Source organism: Aythya marila (genome assembly GCF_965140915.1).
Source record: "Aythya marila genome assembly, chromosome: 7".
NCBI lineage: Eukaryota > Metazoa > Chordata > Aves > Anseriformes > Anatidae > Aythya > Aythya marila.
In genome coordinates this window covers 25,485,762-25,512,495 of record NC_139048.1, presented here as the reverse complement: position 1 = coordinate 25,512,495, position 26,734 = coordinate 25,485,762, and the positions used below count along the sequence as shown (strand labels likewise).

The following is a 26,734-nucleotide window of genomic DNA, read 5'->3' as shown; positions in this document are numbered from 1 at the left end:
TGCTCTCTCCTATCTTATTCCCAGTGATATATAGTAGTATTTTCCTATTTATTTCAATAGGAGCAGAGTAAGGTGTTCTTTTATTTATTTATGGCTTTTCATCTAGGTACATCACTTTTCTTGACACTACCATATTTGAAACAAAAGAGAACACTTTTAAAGAAGCAGCACTAGATAACACAGTAAATTCAAAATAATACACAGAAAAAGAAATGGAGATGTAAATAAGTAATCTTGTCCAAGAGGGAGAGACAAGACAAAAGCAAATGCATGATTTTGTCTAGTATAGACCACCATAAATACAACTACTGCAGAAAGACTCAAGGGCTTGTTCCACCCCCATGGAAACCAATGACTACTTTCCAAGGGATAAAAGTAGACTTGAGGTAGGAGTCTGCTCTTCAGAAATGCTGGAGGTACTTCTGAACAAAGTATTAATAAAGCTTCAATGAGAAGAAAGGGGGGAAAAATAACCCCTTCAGAATCAAATATAAGTTTTCTTTCTAAGAAAACCAGGGAGAGGTATCTAATTAAACATTAATGAATGCATTTTTATTTACTTCCAAAGCTGTCCAAAATATGCCATTCTCGTTGTCTCAGTGGTTGCTATAGATTTTCATCACTTCATAAAACAATGCCAAGTACAGTTAATAATTCTCTCTCCCCACTTTAACATTCAAAACTTAACATGCAAAATTTAAATTGAATGGCTTCCTGAAGCAAAAGCCTCATCTATCTTTTTGAGGTCAATTAAGTGGCCTGCTTTACCAACTACAGCCAAGGTCAGAGAAACCTCAACATAAAAAGCAGAAAACTGGAATTATTACAAAGAACAACCACCTTAGCTGGAGTCACAGATGGAACCATCAAAGCCAGTCTTGGTGGAATATCAGAAACAGACTTGCTAAGACATCACATACCTACTGCCAGCATGCCCTTTTCCAGGTCTCCAGACATTTCACTACATATGCTTTTTTCAATGTCCCGGTTACACATCCTCTGGTACTCGCTGAAAACTGTTAAGATAAGATTTCAGAAATCAGTGTCACAAAAGAGGTGGCGCTGGTGCATGCTGAATGGCTTGGTTTTAATCACGCTTTTCAACTTCGTATTAAAGTACTATCACAAAGTTTTAAAGTTTCAAAAATTAATATTACATCGTTAACCATTTTGTTCCATTTACACATCTTAATGCTCCTTCTAGGTAGTCTAGTTATATCCTTGTTGAAGAGCTACACCAAAGAAGTGCCATAAGGGAAACAGTAGGAATTCTTCTAGGAAAGCTTGGGCGTTCAATAAAATAAAGGAGGAAACATTCAGCCACTCTCATCGCTCCCCACATACATGCACCTTTCCCCTCTACGTAAGTACCTCAGTTTGAAACAAATTCCAAATGCTACGTGGTTACTGAAACATTTCCACACCACTACAGACTAAGCTAACACCTTATCACTAGCAAGAAAGATGGGAAAGGAAGGGATACAAATGCCTTGCATATACACAAGCATGTAAAATTGCACCAATTCTAATTTCTCAGTCCTTTTATCAGAGAAATATTTGAATTAATATGATCTCTACCAGCTCTGATATTTAAGAAAGATGATCATAACGTACAGCTCTTGTGCACCCTTTTCTTCAGCAGAATTCATCCTGCTTTCCATTGAGGTATCATTACCCTAATTTTACAGATGAGGAAAAATGGCCACATAGCAGTGTTGTACATTTTTTTTTTTTATCATTACATACAACAGAATCAAGTTGATATTTATGTGGAGGTCTGGGCACCATTACCTGCTCTGAGGTGGGCCCTGCTTCTTGCACACAGAATGGCGTTGAATTTGGATTCATCAGTTCCTAGACGGTTCTCTCCAGCTGCATATAACTCCTAAACACAAGAGAATTCATGTTTCATTAATTAGAAAAGCATTTAAGCTGAAAAGCTGAGTTACAAATCAGTTCGTTTACAAGCTCTCCTACCTTTAATACTTATTTTTTAGTTTAAGTACTGCTGAAAAACAGGAGCACAAAATAAAAAGCAACTAGTTTTAATTTTCCTACAACACACTATGAGCCTTACTCGCAGACTTTCTAGCTTACTGATGCATAAGTGCTTAAATGCAAGAGCTCTGGATTACTAAAGGAAGAAAAACTTATTTAGAAAGTAGCTGAAAACAATTCTTCCTAGTAGGACTTATGTATAGCTTCTTCTCTGTACCCCTAGACTTGTGCTGGGACACTCATATCTCTGTTGGCATACTATGTTGAAAGCTTATTGCAATACTATTCAGATGACAGTAGTGTCCTGAAATGATCCAGGATTTTCTCTCTCTGTTGTGTGGTGAAACAAAACACAATGAAAAAGTAACAAGGGCAAGAGTTACTAGGTCCAAGTGCCTTATTTGCTGCAAAAATCCAGAGCTCCTTAATACATGCAGCAGCTAATGCAGGTGTTGGACACATTAAGTTTTCCTCCACACACACAATTAACACAAATCTCTTTGGAACATTCCCTTAATAAGTATCACAATGGAGTCACCCAACACGTAAAAACGAAGAGATTAAAAAAAAAAACAAAAAACAGAACAAAATAACAGCCAAAAACTATGGCCTCTATTCCCTAGAGTTTCCATCTTTGTAATGGGGCTCCATAGCTGTAATGCTCTGTCAGGCCCGTTCATAACCCTTCCGTCCACTGAAACATGAGCAGTACTGCAGCAAAAGTCATGCAGTGTCCAAAACTAAAACTAAGCAGAAACCACACAGTCACATTTCAGAGTACTGAGTTATTCAGTTGACTATACCTACAAAAGATGAAAAATTTCTTACTGACCTGCACATCTTTCTGGACAAGAGACATGTCAACAGCTGTACTTTCATCTCTGTTTCCCTGAAAGAATTCAGAGATACAAAAATTGAAAGATACAAAAGTTTTGCTGGAGGGCTTTTTTTTAATTTTTATTTACAAACAAACAGAAAACCAGCCACTAGAAACACACACACACAAAGCTTCCAAGTTCCCAAGAGACCTGCATGGGAGGACATGTACAAGTACCTGAGAAAGTGAAATTAAAAGTCTCTGGAAGTGTCCAGATGTGTCGCTTTTTATTGCTTCCTCCAGAGTTTTCTTAAATTCTGTAAGAGAGCCATAATCATGAATTATCATACACCCCTCCTCATTTCCCAAATTTATATCATCAGTGATTAAGACAGAAAATGAAGACAATTTGATGGGACTGTAACAAATCTAACCTGCTTTGTAGACCCTGTTGAGTTCTTGAATATGCTCATTACTGCGAGAAGCTAAGATTTCAATGAGACAATTTTCATCTGTGCCAACGCCCTAAAAACAAAGCACAAAGAGAAAACACTCGTCTTACTTCTATAACCTTATGTGAAAGACATGGAAAAACACATAAAACAAACATAATTCAGAATAGCACCTTGATAAAGGTGAATTCAAAGCATGTAGGTTAAATGGTGCATAGAATATGTTTCCAAGATACAGATGTGTATTTAAGATACAAATTGAAGGGATAATTAAAATGCGTATGAAGGCAATAGTTCATTTTAAAATGTCATCTTTTACACTGTATTTCAGGCATTTTACAAAGCAATTGTATCTACCATTGAAGACTGATCTGATAATTCTAATAAATAACTTCCACTAATAGATAGCAACAGCTGCAATTACAATACAGCTAATATTTCATCCTCCTATCTACTCTAAAATTTAAATGAAAGAACATGTAAATATATGCAATGACTCAACAATAAAAATATTTATTCCACCTTGATTGAAATGCTGTCTGGAAATACAGATGTTTCACATTTTTATTTTAAAACTTAAATATTAATAAAATAGTGTTATCGCTTTAAAGAGAAACAATATACAATACTTCCTTAATTAAAAAGTGATTGACATGTGCTAAGAAAATATACTTTACAGGTGGAGAAAACAAAACAAAAAAAAGAAGGTACACCCTGCTCCAAATCTTTATTAACCTAGTTTTTAATAGCTGTTTTTGAGCACTGAGTGTAAAGGCACTGGAAATTCTAAATTAAGCCGGCTTAGGAAAGAGTTGCTTCAGTGGCTTGCTGACCATGCAATAAATGAACTGCAAAGCCTGTCAGAAATTACTTTCTGACTTTTTTTCTATTTACTAATGCTTTTGTTACAACACAAACCTATTAAATGGTCTTCACCTTTATTGCAGGTTATTTATTTAAATAACCTGTGAAAATATGAATTCTCTACTTTACTATTACACAACTCTAAGAAACAGGGTAAAGAGTGGGTTGAACATCTGAATGGAGAGGACATAATGTAAGGTCAAGCTTTTAAATGACTACCAAAAATTGTATCAGCTCAAATATTCCTTTTATTTTACGGATTAGATCTTATAGATATCTCCTACACAAACCTTTATAGCTTCCTTGATTTCATAAGCATCAAACATGACAGGTGTCTTCATCATTGCTAAGATTGTCCTCTCAAAGTTACCTGATAACTCGGACTTGAGATCCTTTATCAAATCCTAATGAGAATTAAAAAGAAGGGAAAAGAATTGACAAATATAAGCACCAGAACTGTGACGTTTAAGTAGAATTCTGTATGGTTAAGCATCAATAATTTATCTCCAAAGTAAAGCTATTCCACTTAACATTAAAATCAGCAAATACTCATGTATATTAAATAACTAACATCAAAATAGATTGTGCAGACCAAAAGGGTGAAAGTAATCACTTAGCAGAGAAACTGTTTTATATATTTCATCTGAAATGCTGCATGCAAATCAAGAGCAGGCAAACAGGATATGGACTTGTGAACTATCTTCCCCGTAAGCAGCCTCCAACCTTCTTTCCAAACACTACTGACTTTTTTCTGATAGTCATATAGTCCTCATTTCTTCTTCTTCTTCTTCTTTTTTTTTTTTTTTCCTGATGTATTTACCTTTCCATAAGCTGTTTTGAAGGACAGGATGATCTGCTGCCGTTGCTTGTTTGAACGACTTCCAAGACAATCTATAATCGCTTGCTCATCAGTTCCTGCATGTGCACAGACACCAGAGAATAAGCATGCACGTCACATGAGAATTCAGCTTTTTATTTCCATTTCATTCTACCTCTGTCAAGCTCAACTGAAGGACATACACATCTCTAACTCACCTACTACATCTCTTCTTGTATATAATCACAGAACTTCAAATTCTGCTCAAGCCCAGTCACAAACACAGTGAGAATACAATAAATAAATAAATAAACCCCCAAACCACAAACTACTAAATATCAAATTCATGAAGTTCTTTATGTCTAAATTCACTTCCAATAATTCTGAATAACTGAGGACATCCACATTTGAACTAGCCCACTCAATACATATATTAGCAATGGCAAAAGGCAGTATTGAATCAAAGCTACAATTCTATTTAAATTAAATTGTAAATCCACAGACTGCTCACCAAATCCCTTCATGGCCTTCCTCAAGACTTCGGCGTCCCTCAGAGGGTCAAATCCTGGTGCATCAGTGATTGTGCCTCGGTTTCCATACTAAAATCATAAAAGTTAAACTGTGCATTAGTATTATCAGTAAAAGACTTTACATTGCTATTTAGGAAAAAAAATACTACCATTTTATTTTTTGTTAGAAAAGCAAGACAGCAAATTCAACAGAACCTCAGTAATTTGTTTCTATACCTACGTGATGATAGAATATAAAGTCCAAAGGGTTTGATGATATTAAATTTCCCGTCCAATTAATTACAGTTTAATGAAACTCCATATACACCTACATATAATTAAGTTAAGAAAAACAAAATTAATGAAATTTGAAGTAATGCCAAATCTTTCTACTCTGATAGTGTAGTAGAACATTTATTTGAAATCATATATGCCTATATTGCTTGCATCTCCCTGTTCAATCAAACTTCTTCTCATGACATTTTCAGTTCTACGTTTACTCTCACATACATAAAGAAAACATAGAAAAATGCATAGAGTCACATTTTAAAACAAAAGCTCTGAATGTTCTTACTGCTCCAGGAGAGACTGTAGGGCCTGAAGGTCCTGGAAAAGAGGGCATTGATGGATTCATGGTTTGGCCTGGTGGGTAACTTGGCATGGGCTGCTGCCCTGGGTAAGTTGCTGGTTGTTGTCCCGGATAGCCCACAGGCTGCTGACCAGGAGGTGGTGTGGGCTGACCCGGCACAGGGCCGCCTGGATATCCTGGGTAAGATGGCATTCCTGATGGTGGGTTTCCTCCAGGTGGAGGATACATCCCGTAAGAGGGTTGCTGTCCTGATGGAGGTTGTCCAAAGCCACCTGGAGGGACTGGTGGAAAAGCCCCAGGTGCTGGAGGATACATGCCTTGTGGTACATTTGTCCCTCCAAAAGTCCCTGCCATATTGGATGCCTGCAATTACAGTAAATAAAGCAAGAGACAAGAGGCATACAAACAATTGAGTATTAATGACATGCTTAGCACAATAAATCTCCCTCCTCCACCCCCAAACAGATACACAGTTCTGCATCTGCTAAGGAACTTTGCAATAATCAGGTTTTAGTGGCAAGCACAAAGGAAAAAACTGCATTCAGTTGAGTCTTGTCTCTTTAACCGTAAGCTGCCCTACATCAAGAAGCAAAATCAACATCTACATAACCTAACCACTGCATCTAGCATTACGTTCCACTCATTCAGGAAAGCACAAATAGCTAGACACGTCTTATTACAAAAAACTTATGCACATTAACCCCAGAAACACAAAACTATGCTTATTTCTTCTCTGTCCATGGCTGCCTTACATTACCACATCATCATTTGAGTGCAGAGATCCACTGTGAGCATCCCCTGGGTATTTCATGTGGGAGATGCATGCATTAGTAGCTTAAAACTAGCAGGAGTTCCTGAACTGCATTAGGAAACACGTCTGCAGGAACTGCCACGTAGAGATCCATACAATATCCACATACAACATCACCTTTTCACATGACACACTGACCGTCTTCTACAGAAGATCCAGAAGGATTGACATTTGATGACTGCAGTGTTCTCAGAACCTAGTAGCTGTGGATATTGTTATGTGCACCCTAAACAGTATCTCATTTCAACTGCTGACTTCATTTAATCACTGCCTTAGAAATGCATCTATGATGCAAATGTCTTTGTATAGTGTGCCTTCTTTATGTAGTTTAACAGATTTCTGAAGATTAAATTGTCAGAAGCGTCACTCACTTCTACCCTATGCCAAAAAAAAAAAAGTCACACCGGAAATGTCTACATTTTCTTCAGTCAATATAAAAGGTTTTTACTGCTGATCTGTTAAACGTTATTGTTTTTAAGAGATCCTAAAATATACATACATATATATGTAATGTATTTATATTATATACAGCTGATGCTCCATTTTTTTCAGGAATGAATCACTTACCTCAACTGCAGAGCCATGTTCCTTAATCAACTGGCCAAAACTCCGGTAATAAGCAAAAGCAGAACTGTGTTTGTCAATGTGAATATATTAACAATGGATAGTCAGTGTTAATCATATGTTCCCCTATACCTCCGCATAGCAAAAGCAAAGTTTAATTACATTTATGTCCATGTCTTTGGAAGTTAGGCTCTAAAGCCAACAGTAGCTAGTGGTCTGCCTTCCTGAAATAAGGAACAGCTTGTGGCAACCATTTTCTTCAACAGATGATATTGAATGCTCAGCACTTAAACAGACTAGACAAAGTCAGAGAACTCAGAATAAACCTGTAATAAACTACTTGTCTGCAAGGCCAGAACCACAACTTTGCAATTAAGGAAGTCAAGGTAAGATATATTTAAATGAAAGCAAACTTACCATTCCAGCCATGTAGTTTGGATTGAATTGATTGGCATAGCCAGCCACATTTTCCAGGCCAATTGGAGGTGGATTGGAAGGTGGATTGGAAGGTGGATAGGCAGCACCACCCCAAGGACTGCCACCTGAAATCAAACACAGCCATACTGAAATAAAAATCTACACCTTTTAATACTTATTTCTTACTACTTATATTTCTATTGTAATGTATATTTAACACTTGAAGTTTGGGCGAAGGAAAATCAACTGAAGAGCTACATGCTAACAGTACAGCTATGATATAAAGAGAAGCCTCACAGATACTTCTAACCACAATAGTTACTATTTAATCTACACGTTCCTCTTTAAAACAATACATTTGGAGGCTAACAATCAGGAGGTAATGCTGTAAACACCATATTCTGATTACGAAGTAGCTTCTCAAACCACAAATTGTCTGGATATTCCAATAGGAAGATATTAATTCTTCGGCTGTTAATTTGAGAGATGTCTACAGAGCACGACACAGCACATTCACAGCAACCTGAGTAACAAAACTACTTGGCTGCACGCAGCAGCACAGCCGTGTCAGCACAGTAGTCACCCCAAGTCAAAATATTTTGCAGAGGAATAGGCTAGTTTGGTGATTTTTAGTCAGTACACTGCCTTCCTTTCTTGCGTAAGGTTGCATAACTCTACGTTTCACCATTTACGTGTGATGACAACATATAGCTCACCCACATAACAACTAGTAGTTACATATTTAACCTGTTTTGTATTAGTATAATCAATATCCTTTTCAACAGTTCTGTCCTTTCCATATACAACAAATTGTCTGCCTAAGAACAGCGAATTGAGATATTGTCATAACTCAAGTCATAAATTTTTGTGGGATACAGTCTTAAATTGTGCAACTCGTTTCTCCTGTTACTCGTTTTTCTCACCAGCTGTGGGACCATGTACTGACATGACCCAGTACTGACAGGACACTGTTCCTTAACACTTACTAGTTTGGGTCAAAACGATGACCATCTCCCAGTTTTACCTGCTTTATGTGAGATGAATTAAAATGGGCCTTATATGAACACAGGCCAGAGCACTCACGTAAATCAGAATCACCAGCCAAGATAAAAACAACCACCACCACCAAAACAAAACAAGAGGACTTAGCGAGAAAGCACAAAAAGCTGAAGCGGGCCAGGAAAATCCTTCACTCTTCTTCTTCATTTATTCCACCTTTCCACTCTTGATAGGACCATCATCATCACTTAACGGTGACTTTATCTGAACAACTTACCTGGGGCTGGTGGGGGATATCCCGGCGCTCCTGGGGGATATCCCGGGGCTGCTGGGGGATAGCCCGAGTAACTCATTGCAAAGATCTGAAAAATATATGATACAGTTATTTTCTGTAATGCTTCACTAACTACAACATATAAAATTAACAGGCAACATGTTAGCAGCAGCCAGTCAGCAACCTTTAGATATAAACTGCGCAAGTTAGAGGCTTTTCTGGCAAAACCTCTTCCCATTTCCTTTTGTTGGACCAATAAATACATTCAGATATCTAACCAGCTGTACAGTCACTCCTCAGACTATTTCTCTTATTAGTTTCAGTTAATAAGAGAAACTTATTAACTCGCCTTGTCTATTGTATTAAGGATGCATCACTTGAAAATGCTTACTTCATTGCACTGTTGAACAAGTCAACAAGTTTGCAACCTATATAGAACAACTTTATTATTCAAGAGTAGAAAAATCAGCTGACAAACAAGTGACATCTTTAAATGAATCATTTTATGAAAAGTGGCAGAAGGCACTTAAACACGGATGTCTGCAGAAGTGCAAGGTCAAAGTAAGAAGCAGAAAGGATACACTTCATGCTTTATGGCAGTGCTGTAAGCATGAAAGGTTTACTGAAGGGATAAGATCACTAAAACAAATTGGATCTCTCGGAGTTGATACTGCCTCTGTCAGCACAGAAATGTACCAAGTCATTACTGTCCAAAAAGAGAAGTGGAGTGTCAAAAAGGAAGAATACCTACATAAAAAAGATAAAGTGAGATACCAGAGTACAGAAATTCTTCTAATTAACACAGCAATTATCAGGATGAATGCTAAAAGTAACTCAAGGAGCTTGGTTTCAGATCAAGAAAAGCATCCATTGAGTCTTTAGCATTTTCAAGGTTATTTTAGTGACAATTCCCAGTCTATTTTTAAACTGCTGTGCAAATACTATCCCTTTCTTTTCTTTCCTCTCCTCTCCTCTCTTTCCTCTACAGCATGCCCTTTTGTATCCGGCCTATTTTGCTGTGTTTTGGATTTCATCTGTGGAATATTATGTATTTATTTATTGACTGTTTTTGTGGGATTGTTTTCTTTTTGCATAATCATGTTGACTTTCCGACTTGCATAGCTCTTTTTCCATAGCAGCAGTGGAATGAAAAAGCACTTCCCTTTTTAATTCTTTCTATTTTTAAAAACAGGAATGTGTTTAGGAAATCTTCACTTTATTTAGAAAAATGTTTTGACTTCATGCTGAGTGTATTCATTTAGATTTAAAGAGAGAGAAGTTGACTAACAGAAATTACAATAAACAGAACTGCCTACAAGTTACAACTCTGTCCTACCTCTACTTCGGTGCATAAAGCATCTAACAGACTCAATAAATACAAACACTTATTTCCTAGCAATAAAAAAAAAAAAAACACACTCTTTAACAGTAAAACTAGAAAGGATGTCTGTATCTGGAAAAAAAATTTCCATGCATGCAAATCTAAGCACTGCCCCTTCCATTCATCCCATCTCTTCATTCTCCTTTCCCCACAGAAACAGCAGCGAGAGGTGGGGCTCAGCCAGGGCATGGCCACTACCCCACCAGCACCTTTGGTCCTTTTCCTCTTAGTGCTGTAACACGTTAACAATTCCCCCAGCTTCACACACGGGCAGACCGAGCAGGATGCGCAGCTGGCAAACCTCCTTATGTTTTACAGCATCAGGCTGTTTAGATCAGTGAACTGTCAATCACAAATGCCCACAGTTAAACCCCAAGAAAGGTCCAGGGAAGTCAAAGGCACCCACAAACTCCATGGGCTAACTCTGCATGTTCACTTGTAAGAATGGGCTGGAGGTTAGGCAACATTACATTGTTCATAACCGGTATCTAAAAGGAAAAGGCTCATGGAATGTTTTATATTTTAGCCAAATGCTTCAAAATCTTCCGTATAACAAGATAAATATTTTTCTCATATTCTCTTCAGCACTGGTTTCCAGTATGATCTCCTGCTGCACTGGGCAGTCTGGTAGGTGAGCAGTAAGGTGAGCAAGGGCTGAGAGGAGAGGGGCTGCCTACAGCAGAGGAGGGTGGCTGCTGCTCTTTATTACAGCTCTTACTCCTGGTAAGGGATGCAACAGAGGTGGCTGCTCTGGTTGCTGATTCCAGTCTTTGACAGCCACAGCATGGGCCACAGATACAACCACACCATGACACGCTGCTCTCCTTGCCCTCCTCATCACTCAGCCGAGAGCTACCAGGGCTCTACAGGACGGATGCAAGCCCAGCATCGCTCACGGCTTGGCTCTGGCCAGCAGCAGATCCCTTTGGAGCATCTGGAGCTGGCTCTGATCTGACATGGGGCAGCTGCTGGACTCTGCTCACTGCCACCTCTGCAGCCCCCCTGCTACCAAAACCTTGCCACATAAACCCAGGACAAAGAGACGGCCCAGGCTGTGCAAACTCTGGAGATTTGGAAGGACGGGAATGAGCAGAGAAGCATCTGTCCAGCTCTGTACCTTCCAAGTGTATCTGTGAATGACCTATGCAGAGAACTGATTTGTAACTCAAAGAGCAAACTTGGAAAATTCAGGATTTAATGTGGGACATTTCCTTCAAAGACTTAAGAATACCTTAAATAAATTGCTTCTGGCTTATATCACCTGACATAACTGCACCTGGAGCTAGGTCTGTTTTCCTGATTGTGTCATATGCACATGAGAAGGTCTGTCCTAAGAGAGGCCTCAGGATCGGTTTTCCAAAGGACACCAGACAGCTGAGGTTAGCTCGAACCATACACTAAGAGGAATACCATGACAGATACCACAGTGGGCCAATCTACTTGCTAACACCAATAGTTTCCAATTCTACGCTGACTCCAGTAGAAGCTGGCAAACCACATAGCCAAAAACCACTCAGAGAGGCAACCAAGCTCCACACTGGCAGACAAGTTGATGACTTCCTCCAAGGCAGATTGGCATTCCTCACCAGTTTCATCACAAAACTGAAATGTGAATCACAATGAATTAATCCTTAATTGGTCACTGCCACATTTCTAGGTAGCTGCTGCTGCTACAAAAAGAATGAAATAATGAAATACAACCTTATCCGTTTCACACTGCATTCTTCTCTACTTGCAAGGACTTGTATGTTACAGAACTATTTTGTCAAAAGGCATCAAAAAAAAAATCCCAGCTCTATGTGTTCAGCTACATGATGGGTAGTCAAAGGCAACCATTAGTTGAGACTGGTGAGAACAGACTAATCTTTGTCTGAGGCCAGGAAGAGAAGCCATCTCTCTGCCTTTTGTCCCCAGATCCATCAACCTTCAATTGCTCTAGGAAAGAAAACACCTTGAAGAGTTTCAAGCAGCACGTTCCCAACTCCAAGTCTTTCTGCAAGGTCTTCGCTTAGGCTCTTGCAGCATTGCCTTGTTACTCCCTACAGTTATTGCGTGGCACACGCCCTTGTACAGAAGACAGAGCTGAAAGGGAGCGCCACCCAGATCACTGTGCTTCCTGACAGCCAGGATGATGCACGTACAGGTATGGCTAAACCTCTTCCCCTACATATATTGAGATACGGTAGTTAAAATTAAGTTCATTTGTTAAATTGCTGCCATAGTCACAGCCTCCAGACCATGTTTTTCATTAATCATTCCCTAGGAACAGCATGTTGTTTCACCTTCACCACGTGATTTACACACACCTCAACCAGGGATGGCCTCAGGAGCATGGAGCCCTGTCACAGTAGGACACAGCAAGAGAGAGCAACAGGGGAGAATATGCCACACGCGGGCCTTGCCTGCAGAAGATGGGAGCTACAAGAGGTTTAAATTCCAACCCCACACTGGGAACAAACACAGTTCAAACTGGTTGGCAGGACCGCAAGGAAGCTTCATCAGTCAAAGCTGCTGGGTTTCCTGCCCTTTTTCTGTGGTAAAATCTCACCGAAGCTGAATAATGGTTAAGAATTGGCACAGCAAAGACGTGTTTAATAGCAAAGGGCACAGAGGGCATTATTTTCAAATTTCTCAATAGCAGCTGATCTTAAAAACTCAAAAACCAACAAAAAGCAGAACTGTTTACTTTGTTTTCCTTAATAATAATAATCTTCAAATGCATGCTGTAACTACCTGCTAATTTATCCTAGGAAAAATATCCAGGCTTCAAAGCATTCTTAAGAATAAGAATGAATGCTTCATTAGAGAAAGCAAAACAGAATTGTCATCTGTTGGCAATGTTCTTTCAATTACCCTTTTTTGCAGTGATTAAAGTGTAATTTATATTGTAAGCACAACCATGGCGCTAAAATAAAGAAAATAAAAAGGACAATTACTACTAAAGTCGATCAAAAAAGCCAGCCTATAGCTAAGTCATATCCCTAATGCTTATTAGTCACAAAGAGTGTATTTTTGATGTTCAAATTATTAGAGCACTTATTTTTTTTTAGCTTTATAGATAATTGTGCTGTTTATCTGATTGCTTTTTTGCCTTTTTATTTCAAGTGTAAACATAGCAATGATAGTACACTAAAACAAATGGCAAGATGCTTTTTCAATACAGCTTTACATATAAATTTAAGACAAAGGCTTTTTTTTTTTTTGGCAGTGGAGGGTGGGGAGGAATGGGACAGGAGTTGTTTGTCTTAGAAGGGTTTTTGCTTGCTTTTAATCCCATGTGGGCGATTCTGTTCAGATTAGGAAAAAAAAAAATAAAAGAGCCTTTTAGCAGTAAAGCTGAAGTTGAGAAAGCCAACCTCATTAGCACTCAGAAAAAAAATGTTACTATACATGAAAAAGGTCTCTTTGCTTCTTTTGAACGCTATATTTATCCAAGTCTTTTCACAGGAAATTTTTTCCATATGGGTTTGATTCCAGGCAAACTAGATCCGCAAACACACCAACTGCTCGCATTCAAGAACTTCCATGATCACCACCTCTTCTGTACGTCATCACGTCTCCGCTGGCCATTTCTCTAACTTAGCAAATATTTACCCCTCTAAGTTAACTTACCTGACCACTCCCACAACCTTGCTTCCTTTTCATCTTTTGAGCCCACCTTCTCAACTTTTATGCTGCTACATCCATGGCATCTTCCTAGAACTGTCAGTGAAGTGGGACACCTGCCTGACACCTGACAATAAAGCGGTGACGCAGGACAGGGAAAAGAGGATTCAGAAGACCACTCTGTAATACAAATACTGCGTGGGAGGATACAGGAACAGCAAGTTCTGTGTTTACTCAGCCATAAAAGAAGCAGTGCACAAGAGGGAAAAAAGAGTACAAAACCAACCCACAAACAGAAAAAGGGAGCACCTTGAAGAAAACATAGAACAAATACTGTTACAATCATCTCCTCGCCCCCGGTGTTCATCCTTAAAGTAACACCTACAAACTCTAAATAAAGATCTTAGGTTGTACTGCTGCAGTGGATATTGCTATCTCACCTCATGGTGCAAGACAACTGCTCAGGCTCCGGAGTATTTTCCTGCTTGTTTTGCAAAGGAAGGGGGGAACAGAGCTCTTTCTAAGACACAAAATCTGTAATACATTTTCCAAAAGAATTTTTAAAACAAGTTCCTGTAAGCCACAGCACAGCAGAAAAGGCCTACAAATGGATTTCTGTGACTTATTTAGTGGCTGTTGTTCAGTCTCCTACAATGCCAAGTTCCAATAATTTGAGGGCAAAAACTGTGAAAATATCATGGCCTATATTTGTCCCAAATAACTTGCTTAATTACAACCGGTGTTCCCTGGGAACACTGAGTAAAGGTGAACCCTTGGCCTTTTCCTTTTCCAGGTTAATTACCAGGATGTAGTACAAAAGGCTGCCTAAAGCTATAAATTACAGAACTCCTCTGTGCAAACCTACTCAGAACCTAATCCTTGACTATGAAATCAACAGAATTGGACACCTTACAGTATGCTGTGGATTTTCATCACAGGTCATCTAGGGCATCCACCACTATGCTTTTGTGAAACAAGGACAAGTCACAGTCAGCATCACATTAGCTACCTGCCATTGCTCTATTGCAGTCTAAGCAAGATTTATCTTGGACTTGCTTACCCGCTGCAGCACAGCAGTTGTTCTCTCCTACACCAGCTCTAATGTTCTTCATCCATCCTGTCAGATAAAGAGCCCTGCAACATGGCTTTCTCTGAACTCTTCTGCACGTGACTCCCTGACTAGCTTTTCAGGCATTTCCAACCTGTTTAAAGAATCTGGTAACAGCATTGGTTTGCCTTCCAAAAAGATTTAATGTAGTTGAGCTCATCTCAGCCAAAACTCTAGAAACCTCTTACACAGAACATACAACCCATACTTTTTTTTTTATGACCCTTTTCCAGTTTTCACCCAAAATGCATATTTGAAGAGTACTAACACTTCATCCATTCCCTACAAAAATACATTACTTTAAAAAATAAACCAACACCCACAACTCTAAATTGATGGCAAAATGTAAAATGAACTCCAAAAAGGTGTCTTTTTAAAACTATAAATATGAACTGTTTGCTAGTATTACAAGTCAGGAGCACTGCTGTTTTTGATTGTTTATCTATTTCAATAGCATTACTATAAATAGCACTGTAAAGACACTTCCTTTCATGAAAAACTACCTTTTTTGATCTGCTGCAGCAAACAGAGTGGGAAAAAAAAACAACAGAGAAGGCAGCACTGACAAGCATTGGTCAAAAAAAGGTAGAGCAGAAGATAGATGCTACGTCCAACAAAGCAAATCTGAATGGAAAGAGAGACCCATAAGCCACAGCAAAGCTGTACAAATGTTAATTAAGAACATTCATGTGACTGATAATTTTCAGTTATTAGTTATGTGTAAGAAGCACGAAGCACAACATTACAGCCTTACACTACCAGGAGATTCTGACGTGACTGTCACCAATTCTAGACAAAAGTGCAAATATATGCACTGCAACTAAACCTCTTGCAATGAGAAGTTAAAATGTAAAACCAAAGCTCACAACTGAAATTACATGTAAGATTAACCTGTTTCAAATCTTTTGTACTGTTTAACACTACTTAAAGGGTCATCTAAACAGCACTAGAAATGCTTTTCCATGCAACAGGAAAGAATGAGAATATATGACCAAAATAAGATTCTTCAAGACAGTGAAACAGTTGCGTTGATGGTACCTGCACCAGTACAGATTTTCTATTTCACAGATCATAATTTAGGTAAGAAGGGATCTCTGAGTTCACACAGTCATACAATCACAGAATGGTTGAGGTCCCCCAAGTACACTTCCTCAACAACTCAAGAGCCATATCCTTCACAAAGAGTCAAAATTTCAATGGGCAAGTAGTTCAACTTCATATTCTAGCTGCTGGCACAACCAGGCCTGTCCACGATGTCAGCGTAACACCTGCCTTCATCTTTGGGGTCCAAAGAACAGACAACGGGGGAGAGAGAAAAGGTAGCATACCTTGCATCATCATGAAGGTCACACTTAAGTAGTTAAGCACTTATTCCCTTAGCATGTTGTCTGATATTTTTCTAGGAAAATCATATGCATCCTTGGGTTTTCTTACCAGTCTCTATATACATACTCAAGACAAAACCCAAAGAACTTGAGTTATTTCCAGATCAACTTCATTTTGGCCTCCCGCTCTGCCTCGAACCAAGCATTTTCTTTTGCAGCACTCTCTTCCAGTGTTCTCTTTGGAATATTTACAGTGCAGTCAGTCAAAACACATGTGATAATACAGGTATCACAACACCATCCTCAAAACACAACAAAACAGGAATACCAAAATAGGATTACAAGATGTTTGAAGAAATAACAGAATGAGGTTCTATTTCAAAGTCATAACCTGCCATATAAGATAATTTCTTGCAAGAACAGTCATGCTATAAATAGTTATGTTCTCAACTGACTAATGCCTCAAGGATTTATACTCATCTATTTTAAGTTTTACCATGCAAGATAAACTTTTGCATCTTCAGTGAAAGCCAGAATAGATAAATACTAATTATTCCATTTCACGAAGTACACTCTGCAGGAAAGCCATCAGAACTAAAGCAATAGTGTAGTATTTAATACACTAAAGCAGTTACCAGAAAAACAGTTAACTGTTCATCTCTTGCCACTGATGTGTAATTAGCTGCTGTGTGCAAGACCGAAGTGCACAGCCAGGAGCAGCCCTGCTATAAAAGCCTAGGGTTCCGTGCTCCTCAGAGACAACAGAAACAAAAGGAAGAATCAAGTTTTCCACTATGTCCTCTGCCAACACTTCCTGCATTTTCATTGTCCAGGCTGCAAAAGAAGTCAAATAACAACACTGAGCTTTTAAAGGGACAGCTCCTCAAAGAAAAGCATGCTTATGAGACCTGCAAGGGACATTTGTTAAAAGCTGCACACATGAGACCTGCACTGCGTACCAAACGCCTGTGCTCTGCACCAGGCTGGTTGACCTTGAGATTCCCCCACCTCAAAAACTGCAAACTACAAGTTTGCAAACATATCAACTTTTCCCTAAAGGTGACTGCTTTTATGCTTTCTAGACATTGAAGGGCATATACACAGAGGTGTCCAGAAACATTTGGTAAATTATCACTCATCTCAGTGAGCAAGTGGGCATGCTTGGTTTATTTCTGACCAGGAAGAACTACTGATTTTCAGCTGATCAGTTTCTCTGTACAAGAATTGACATATTAAAGAAAGAACCAACTTCGTATAAAAGACCAGAAACCTGGATATTTCACAACAGCCTTAAAAAGTAAATGCCTTATGGTAAAGGACTGACACACATTTCACACGCGTATAGGAGTTTCCTCCACCAAGGACAAGTGCCCCGGCATGGGCACAGCACCAGCCCGCAGAGGACGAGCAGAGCCTCCTCCTGGGCTGGCTGGGGCTCTGGTGGCCACCGTGGGCTCTGCACAAAGCCAAGCTGGGTCTGGAAGCAGCACACAGATGTCACTGACAGCACAACCATTACATTTTTTTAAGGGCTCTTTATATGTAGCCTCCTCTTCAACAATTATGCTTTTAACCTTCCCTATAACCAAATAAGCCAGTATCTTCTTCCTGAAACAACCAATGCATCAAGAAAAAGAGGAAGCAACGTCTGGGCAGGCCTTCTTTCCATTTCTTCGTATATCTGTTCTTAGGAAGAGCAGTTGCTGCCCATCAGATAGTACCATGATCCTACTCTGCGCAATGAACAGCTGGGCTGTGGGGTTCTGTGGGTTTTTGGTTTTGAGAACAAGCACACAAAGCCTATTCAGTCTGAGCTCCTTTGATCTGATGATTAGCACTGGTCCAGACTCAGCATCTGGGACAGCTGAGTAGTATGGACACAGTTCTGCATATCACACACAAAAAAACAAAAAAAAAGCTGCTAAGCACAGTCAGGACTGGCTGCCTGGTCATCACACCCAGTTAATATTTTTTCGAAAGATCCCAGCAAGCCTCCACTCTGACCCACAACTGACTCTGCGTCTGCCCCAACCTCACATCAAGATCTACCTTCACATCAAGGTTTTGTAGTGGGCTTCGGTAAGATCTGGAACAAATGTGAAGCAACAACAGAAGTAGTGCACTGTAAATATTTACTGCTGCTGTTTGGTTTGTTTATCTGTCATCTGCAGCAGGTATAGCATTATGTTCTTACCAACTCAGGGAACTGCCTGAAGGAAGTTCAGCTTTTACACCACTGCGCAATGATGAGGACGAGGACAAAACATTCACCCATGCCCAAGTGGGCAAATTAAAATCACAATAGCAATATTTAAAGTTTACAGTTTAAAACTAAGTAAAACTGAAACAAACAAATGTAACCCCCCCAAAAAAACAAAAAAAAAAACAACCAACAAGCAAAACAAAACAAAACAACACCCACAGATCCATTCAAAGAGGAGGCCATGTAAAACATTTACCTATCTTCTGAAAAAAAAAAAAAAAAAAAAAAAAAAAAAAAAGATAGTTAAACCTGGGTGTTTTACTTTAAGACTGTGGCTTAGAAAAATGACGAGCTCTTAAACACTGCTACCTTTTGGGGAAACTTTCTCCAACTCTCTGGAAGTTGTTACTCATTGTTACTCCAGGTTATTCAAGCCTGGCACCAAACACAGTTCTAGACTAAGGGGTCCCAGGCTGAGTGAGTTTCTGGCAGATCACTCTTCCTGGGGCTGAACAAATGGCAAAGACAGGTTAAAAAGCTGCTCCAAAGACAGCCCTCAGCTGCCCCCGAGCACTCTTGGGCCACCAAGTTCAGCACTGGATTGCGCCTCCTCCCCTTCTAAATTTGGGTATTTTAATATGCAAATATAATTGCTTTCAAGTAACTGGCAACAGCAATAGGAAAGGAACCACCTCTGTTTCAGCACACTGCAACAATTTAAGTTGCAAATTGGTGGAAGTGTCACTCACCCGAGCATCAACATGCAGCCTTCTGTGTTTTTTTTTTTGTTTTTTTGTTTTGATTCTCAATATGCTTTTGCTGCTTCTGTAATGACAGAGCCTTGATAAAAAAAAAAAAATAATGAAATTTTCAGAAAAAAAGCACTGCTATTTCTGTAGTCAACATAAAAGCACCTGCTCTTTTTGAGTACATCTCTGCTTTAACAATAGCTTCCTTTCTTAACTCCTACAACATTACCACATCTCATTGGATCTTGGCTCTGAATAATGCAATAATATTTAACAGACCCTCTACATGCTCTATCTTTTGAAACCTGCTAGAGCTCTAGGAAACACCATCCTGTAGGCTTCAAATCAGACAAAATCCTTGGCTTGCCATTTTGTAAGCAAATGAGCAGATGATTTATTCTGAATTATTTAATATTAGTCTTCAAAATGTTTTTTTCTTTTATATACTGCCTTGCCTATATAACTCTATATGATATCCCCATCCCATATTTTTTTTTAATTTTTATTCACATTGCACAGAATTTTCACTCTGATAATTCAGAAGTTCTAGAGACTATAAAAAAACAAGCTCAAGAAGTGACGTAGGACATGAATTATTGTGATAACTAGGATGGGAATCCTAAGTTCAGATTCACAGAGATATTTTGTCTGCTCATGTCATTCCAAGGTCAGACAAGATAAACTCACTTAAATATCATTGTTGACATAGATACAAAATCATTAGGCCCTTCAAACCATGCTGAATCTGCGTAGGCCCTCTATTACATATGCTTTTTTGTTTGTTTGTTTAAGTGCCTGGAGGCAGGGAAAAGTAACAGAAGTAGCCACAAAAGCACTTTCAGGAAGGTGAGCACCCACAGAACTGCCACAGGGACCTGGGCAAGGCTGGGATAAACACCCAATGCAAATTATCTGGTGCATCACTCAGAAGAGAGTGGTCCATGTGACTTTTAGAGCAGTTCCAAAGACAGGAAATTACAGCAATAGCTAAGCTGTGGCAGTTTGTGAACTCGAATCTCAACTAGTGCTGCATTTCTGGCGTTATCACATGTGCTCCAGCAGACCACAGACTCATCCTACAGCAAGTATCATGTGCTGGTGAGGTGGGAGTGAGGTCGAGGAGCGAACCCCCCACCTCCCACAGCAACCGTCCTTTCAGATGGATGCAAGAAAAATCTCAGTAACCAGTTCCTTCATTTAAAACATTCAGCAGCGGCTGTTCCCCTGCTGTCAACCTCCTTGCTGCTTTCTTCTCCTTCACGTCAGCCAGCCTGTGTCAGCACGCCTGTCCTCATTCTTTCCTCAGCCGCTTCCAGCTCTCCTGCCACTCCCTCCTGCAGCAGATGTGCCCCTGAGCCGTTCCTCCTCCTCCGGAGAAGACTTCCAGGAACTCCCAGGAACCTGACTGAGGGGGAAAATACCCCAGTATACAATGGTATGCTACACTCCCTGCTGCCCAGCCTGCCTTTCTGCAGAAAGGGCTTGACAGTGCTCCACACCTCTTCTTTTCTGAATATGGAGACGTTTCTGCTGTGGTTTTTTTTTTTTTTTTTTTTTTTTTTTTTTTGGTGTCACCAACGATTAAGATCTAGCACGAGCTGAACAGTTCCGGTATTAAGACACTTCAAGGCCACACAGTGTAACTCAAAGTAACGCACGTTGCAAGCAGCTTGCAGGAGGAGACGCTCGGCTAGGAAAGGGCGGCACGGCTCCCCCGACAGTGCCATGTCGGCTTCTCCCCCACCGCACGCACCGAAACCAGAAGCTGACAACAAACCAACCCCGGCGCTACGCGGGGACCAGCGCCCCCCGGCAACCCGGCAGCGCTCCCCCAGCCCCGGGCGGGCTCGGGCCGTGCCGCCGGCCCCCGCGGTGTCCCCCCGGCTCCCCGCCACCCCTCTGCCCCCGGCTCCTACCGCGGGTCCCGGAGCGGCTCGGGTCGCGCTGCGAGGCGGTGGCGGTGGCGCAGGGCAGCGGCTGCAGGCGGCGCCAGGCTCCTCCCGCCCGCCCCGCCTCGGGCCGGGCCGGGCCGGGCCGGGCCGGGGGCGGGCAGCGGCCGCTTGGGGCCGGGCGCTACGCAGCGGCCTCTGAGGGGGGCCGCCTGCCCCGGGCAGGGCCCGGGATCTTGTTTAGAACTCCGGGGTTTCAGCCTTCTGTGGAAAAAGAGTTACAAATAAATAAAAGTGAAATAAAAGGGGAGGGCGTTGGCTTCTAAGGGTTGTTTACAGGCGTGCGTGAGGGGAAATGCAAGCAGAGTGCCTGCTTGCCTCACAGCACCGGCCGTGGCCAGGAGCCAAGGGCACGGACAAGTGCAACTTCTTAAGTCTTCATTTTTATTTTAAAAAGACCAACGTGCGGTGTTTATGACGGGAAGCATTTCCTAGGGAGCCTCAGCTGCTCCTGCGTTAAAAATAAGCTGGCGAGTTGCACCAAACAGGCCTGACCAAAAGGCGATTTGCAGCGGAAATTCTGCTTCACAGAAACAGGCAGAGCTCAGCTCCACCCTGGGCTTTCCCTTGCAGTGAGTCATCTCCCGAACAGCCAGCCCCGTGCCACTGAGGCGGCCAAACCCAAGCAAGGAAGTTGTGCTGAAGTCCGGGGGGGAAGCGCTCGGCCTCACATCTGACCTAAAACCAGGAACTGGCTGCTTCAGAGGGGAGCTCCGCGGGGAGGCCTGAAAACAAGCAGCACGCCCGTCTCAGCGCTCTCACAACATACACTAACATTAAGCTCACCTACAAAGTTCTCCTAACGCTTCTGAAGACAACCAATATCCATTCTTATTAAAGAGATCATGGTAAAAGGCACTTAATTTCACCATTTCAAATTTGTTTTGCTATCCCAATATTCTCTTTGCCCTTAGGATGGCTGAAAATCAGTAATAGCACAGAGTTTACAAATTTTGAAACCTTCCCAGGATCCCTTCACATTGCTGAACCTTCACCTTCCTAGTATTGCATAATGCACGCTGCTGCTTCCTAACCCACCTCTGACAGTGACTTAGTGACTCGTACTTCACAGTAGGGACTACAGCACCGTGCTTTTACTTACACCAGAGAACACTTGCAAAATAATCCCACTAATGTTAGTCTTAATGCCTAAAACATTGTTTTATCTGGCTCTATAAAACATGCCACCAACACACGTTTTCCAGGAATGGTAGGAGAGAAAAAACAGTTAAACAGTCTTGTATATAACATACATTTCCTTCAGTAAAATTTTACAAGAATTTTAGACAGTGAAGATTTTTCATGTTGACCTTTTTCAGTACAAGCAGTACTAGCTAAACACTTGATACACATCTTTTTTTTCCAACCCTACATGCATTCTTTAAAGATGAGTGAATTGCTCACATGGAAGCATTCAGAGAGACAAAACAAAACAATAAAAATTAAAAACAAAAAGACCTAGCGTTTTCCAATTAAATTTCTTTTGCCAAGACACTCATCAAAATAACTTTGCTCACTGAATCACAGGATTATACAACTTGCGCAGGGAATAAACTCTTCTTTGCGTCTGGGATTTTTATGAACAGGGTCTCAGAACCTCCTTTTAAACACTAGATTCCTTCATATGTATGCTTTATACACAGCTATTTCATTTAGAAAACTAAACTAGTCATGACGGATGTGTTCAAACTTCTTAAAGTATACGTCCTGGTTGCATGGGTGGAAGCTACAGTCAAAGCATTTCTGTAGCAAAGCATCTCTCCTGGTCTTTAAAGCTAGCCAAGAAAGGAAGGAAAGCAGATCAGAAGACAGAAGAAATCCACTCTTACGTGAGATTTTGTCACTGATCATCTTAAGCAGTAATGGTGTGATAGCCCTGTTTCTCCAAGCTCTAAACTGAGATGGCAGTCGCAGCTTTGTGCTCTTGCGCGTGGTCACCCACAAGCTCTTTTCAGTGGAGGGGCTGTGTTTCTCTCCTCCATACAGCTTCAAAATACCATTGTGGCCAATCACTGAAATAAAACAGCTGATGGAACTAAAGAAGAAAATGAATTTTCTTTTTCCTCATCAAAATTTTAGCTAGCAGTGCAGAGGCCCAGGCTCTACCTCTGGGAAAAAAAACAAAGTAGTTCAATACAGGTGAACATCTCAATTTAAGAGTGGCTTACTGTTATTTAGCATAAACTATAAATTTATTCCTAGCAGATCTTAAACCTGATAAAGGCATTCATGATTATTAGCCAAAACTAAACATCAGCACATGTTTTGCTGCAGTACCGTACCACATTCATTATGCAGACAGATGGAAAAATTAAGACCACAGAATAGCTCACATTCAAATAAGGCAAAGGATTATTGAGTTAACTTTCTAACTTGTGCCAGCCAAAAGGGGGCACGTTAGCTTTACCAGGAGAGTTTTGTTAACCAGAGTAATTTTGCCTGAAGCAGGTTAGGAGCAGCAGCTGCTCCCACCAGATGAGGGACAAGGGGACAGCTACAAAGGGCCAGTTCTCCTGACAGAACTTTGGGGAAAACAAAACAAAACAAACAAAAAACACACACACACAAAAAAAAAAAAAAAAAAAAACATGCAAAAACATATTTCTACAACTTAAGTACCATTATTTTCTCATGAAGAAAAGTCCTTTGAGCATAATGCCTAGGCTAGAGAGGATATATAAGGATGCTTGTACTGCTGCAACCAGCCTGGTATTTATTCCAGGCCTGGCTGTGCTCACTTTCAAGTCAATTGCAATGTTCCATGGATTTAACTAAGGTTCAGGTTTCAGCTCGCTTCTATGAAACTCTCTATTTATCCCGTTTCTGTGGCTCTAAGTCCCACACCTTTGATGCTACTTTCATAAACAGAAAACTAGGCTAGCTATGGCAGCATATGAAATATTTTTTCTGACAAGGAAACCATTGTATGGAAACCTCCCTAGCAGCTGTTTTCATAAAGGGAGTGAGGCATTTGCTTAACATATTTCATTTCTGGAAATTTTTCCACAGGAATGATAACCTCTGAGTCCAGGCTATTTGGGAGCTTTGGTGGGAGCAAATCCCTCTTCCTGCAAAAGCTGTTATGGGCAGCAAATATTCTTGTCACCAAAAGAAAAAGATACTGTGGCACAGTAGCTTTGGCAACATGTTATATCAAAAAAGAATTAATCAAGTTTCATAACACCACCGTTAAAGGAAACATTTTCTTTAAAAACAGATGTTTATAATTAAGTGACGCACATTAGAGCTATTGAAAACCATTTGTAAATGGTTAGGATGAGTTCTTCCATTGTCACTGAAATAAGGGCAATTGTTAAGAGAGCCACGTGAAGCTGACAGACTGAAGCCATGACAAGTCTCTCAGTAGACCTCAGTGGGTTTTGGTTCAGGCAGTGAATTTGCACAAGTGTCTGTGAGAATATTTATAATTTTGTTAAAGTAGAGTACAGTTTTGAAGATTGGAGAACTTAAAATAGGAAGAGAGTTTCTGCTGAAATTGAGTCAGGAAGAAATCAAAACCTGTATTTGCCTGTGCATGTGCCATTGCTATGCTGTCCCATCAAAATCTTAGCCTAATCATAGTTTTTCTCATCACAAAATAAATAAATAAACAAAGTGAAAAGTGATCCAAAGGTAAGTAATATAATGCAGTCTGCTTGGAAATGTAGTCAGCACAAAACAGTAACTTTCACCTCCATAGATATCTTGATGGCATCTTAATTACAAACAGGGTACCTGAGGAAAAAGAAGTGCTTGGGGAAAAATTTTGTTAACAATAGAAATGTTATGACTAAGGCTTCACTATTAATTCAACGACACCTTCTCTGGCTGCTGGGATTCTCCTCTGCTTCCCTCATGCCTTCAGAGCAGAAGGGGCTTCATGATAATCTGTGAGAGAGCAACACCCATGCCTCCAACTCTTGGAGGAACATGTCTCTCCATTCTTAGAGGAAGAAAGCACAAGATAGTCAAGGCCTTTGTGTTTTTAGAATAGAAGAGCAGAACTAGTGAGCCCTCGCCCCTGCTTTGTTCAATAAAAATAATTAAAACCACTGAATTTCACACAGTCCAGGGCAAAAATTCAAGACAGTGAGAATCACAAGAAGAGACATATGAAATACACGTTTCACGTGGATCATATATTTTTAATGCACGCATGAAGGAATCACATGGCACAGATAAAACAGTTTCAGAAATAACCAGCAGGATGTCCATGTGCAATGATAAGCACTGGTCATGTTGTTGATAAGTCCTTCATAAAGAAGTGGCTTATAGTTAAAAAAATAAAATAGAAAAAAGAATCACATCACAGAGATAATCTGTTTGGGAATATTAGTATCTTCCTTTTTCTATGGATATGTACAAGTGTATTGTCATAAGTCACACAAGTAGATATTGGGGGCATAAAATTCTAATATGTCATCCTCGTGTATTTTATGCAAAGATGAAGATCAAGCTCCATCAACATATTCTGGTAACTCCTTAGCCCACTATTTTTTCCCTTAGATTCCTTTTAGTACCTTGTAGGTGGTTGGCTCAAACAAGTGACAGAGTGCATTCCGAAAAGTGCCAATTTTTTTAACCCCTAAATGTATAAAATATACAATTACATAAAAAACATAAAACCTTTTTGAAAGAACAGTATGTAAGTTTCTAAGTTACAGAGCTAGAATTAACTTGCACATTAAATTATTGCTTCCCTTAGAGCTTATTAAAATCAAGAAATGTTAACAGGAGCTCTCCAAAACATCCACTTCTGTTCACCTTCAGCAGCATTACATTCGAAACTCCCACAGAGATTCACAGTATAGCTGCTGCCAAAAAGGGACAAGGTCACTCTCTCCTTTCCACCTTCACTTCCCGACATGCTTTCTTTGATCCTTGATAGATCAGCTCAGCTGTACCATGAATTCTTAGCAGGAGGGTTTGTGACACTTTTCACCTCAAAAGCACATTATGAAATTTTACTGGTAAAGTAAATACTATGTCATAATTTGACTGACTACATCTCTAGAGCAGAACGCAATTGCAGCAATTTTTCCTATGAGCTTACAAGAAGAAAAGTACACAAACATACCATATAGCACATATGCATATACATACCTCTTAAGACTGGATTTCAATCATCTCAGAAGGAAACCTGAACCTGGCCTGGAATTGGAAAACACTCCAGCAGACAGTTCCTTATGTAGTCACAAAAGCCATACTGTGCAGCTGATACAGGGAGGAAAACAAAAATATTTTCTGCAGTTAAAATTACAGGAGAGATACCAGCAAAAGGGATTTAATATCAAAACTGCTA

The 26,734-nt window shown here is 40.1% G+C and overlaps 1 protein-coding gene across 3 annotated transcripts in view; it reads right to left on the bottom strand.

Annotated features, from left to right (window-relative positions):
* Positions 1-21,880, bottom strand: part of ANXA11 (annexin A11) — a 28,953-nt gene extending 7,073 nt beyond the window's left edge. The window contains exons 1-12 of one of the 3 annotated variants that reach the window (XM_082764526.1): positions 21,400-21,880; positions 9,115-9,199; positions 7,839-7,963; positions 6,032-6,409; positions 5,460-5,547; positions 4,952-5,046; positions 4,422-4,535; positions 3,250-3,340; positions 3,053-3,132; positions 2,831-2,887; positions 1,792-1,885; positions 921-1,016 (exon numbers count right to left, since the gene is read on the bottom strand). In XM_082764526.1, coding sequence (XP_082620652.1) covers positions 921-1,016; positions 1,792-1,885; positions 2,831-2,887; positions 3,053-3,132; positions 3,250-3,340; positions 4,422-4,535; positions 4,952-5,046; positions 5,460-5,547; positions 6,032-6,409; positions 7,839-7,963; positions 9,115-9,190 — 1,294 coding nt within the window. In that variant the 5' untranslated portion in view covers positions 9,191-9,199; positions 21,400-21,880. Of the gene's footprint in view, positions 1-920; positions 1,017-1,791; positions 1,886-2,830; positions 2,888-3,052; positions 3,133-3,249; positions 3,341-4,421; positions 4,536-4,951; positions 5,047-5,459; positions 5,548-6,031; positions 6,410-7,838; positions 7,964-9,114; positions 9,200-14,104; positions 14,127-19,483; positions 19,575-21,399 lie in introns of those variants that run through there. The other 2 variants (XM_082764527.1, XM_082764525.1) reach the window with 2 other exon arrangements.
* Between the last annotated feature and the right edge of the window lie 4,854 nt (positions 21,881-26,734).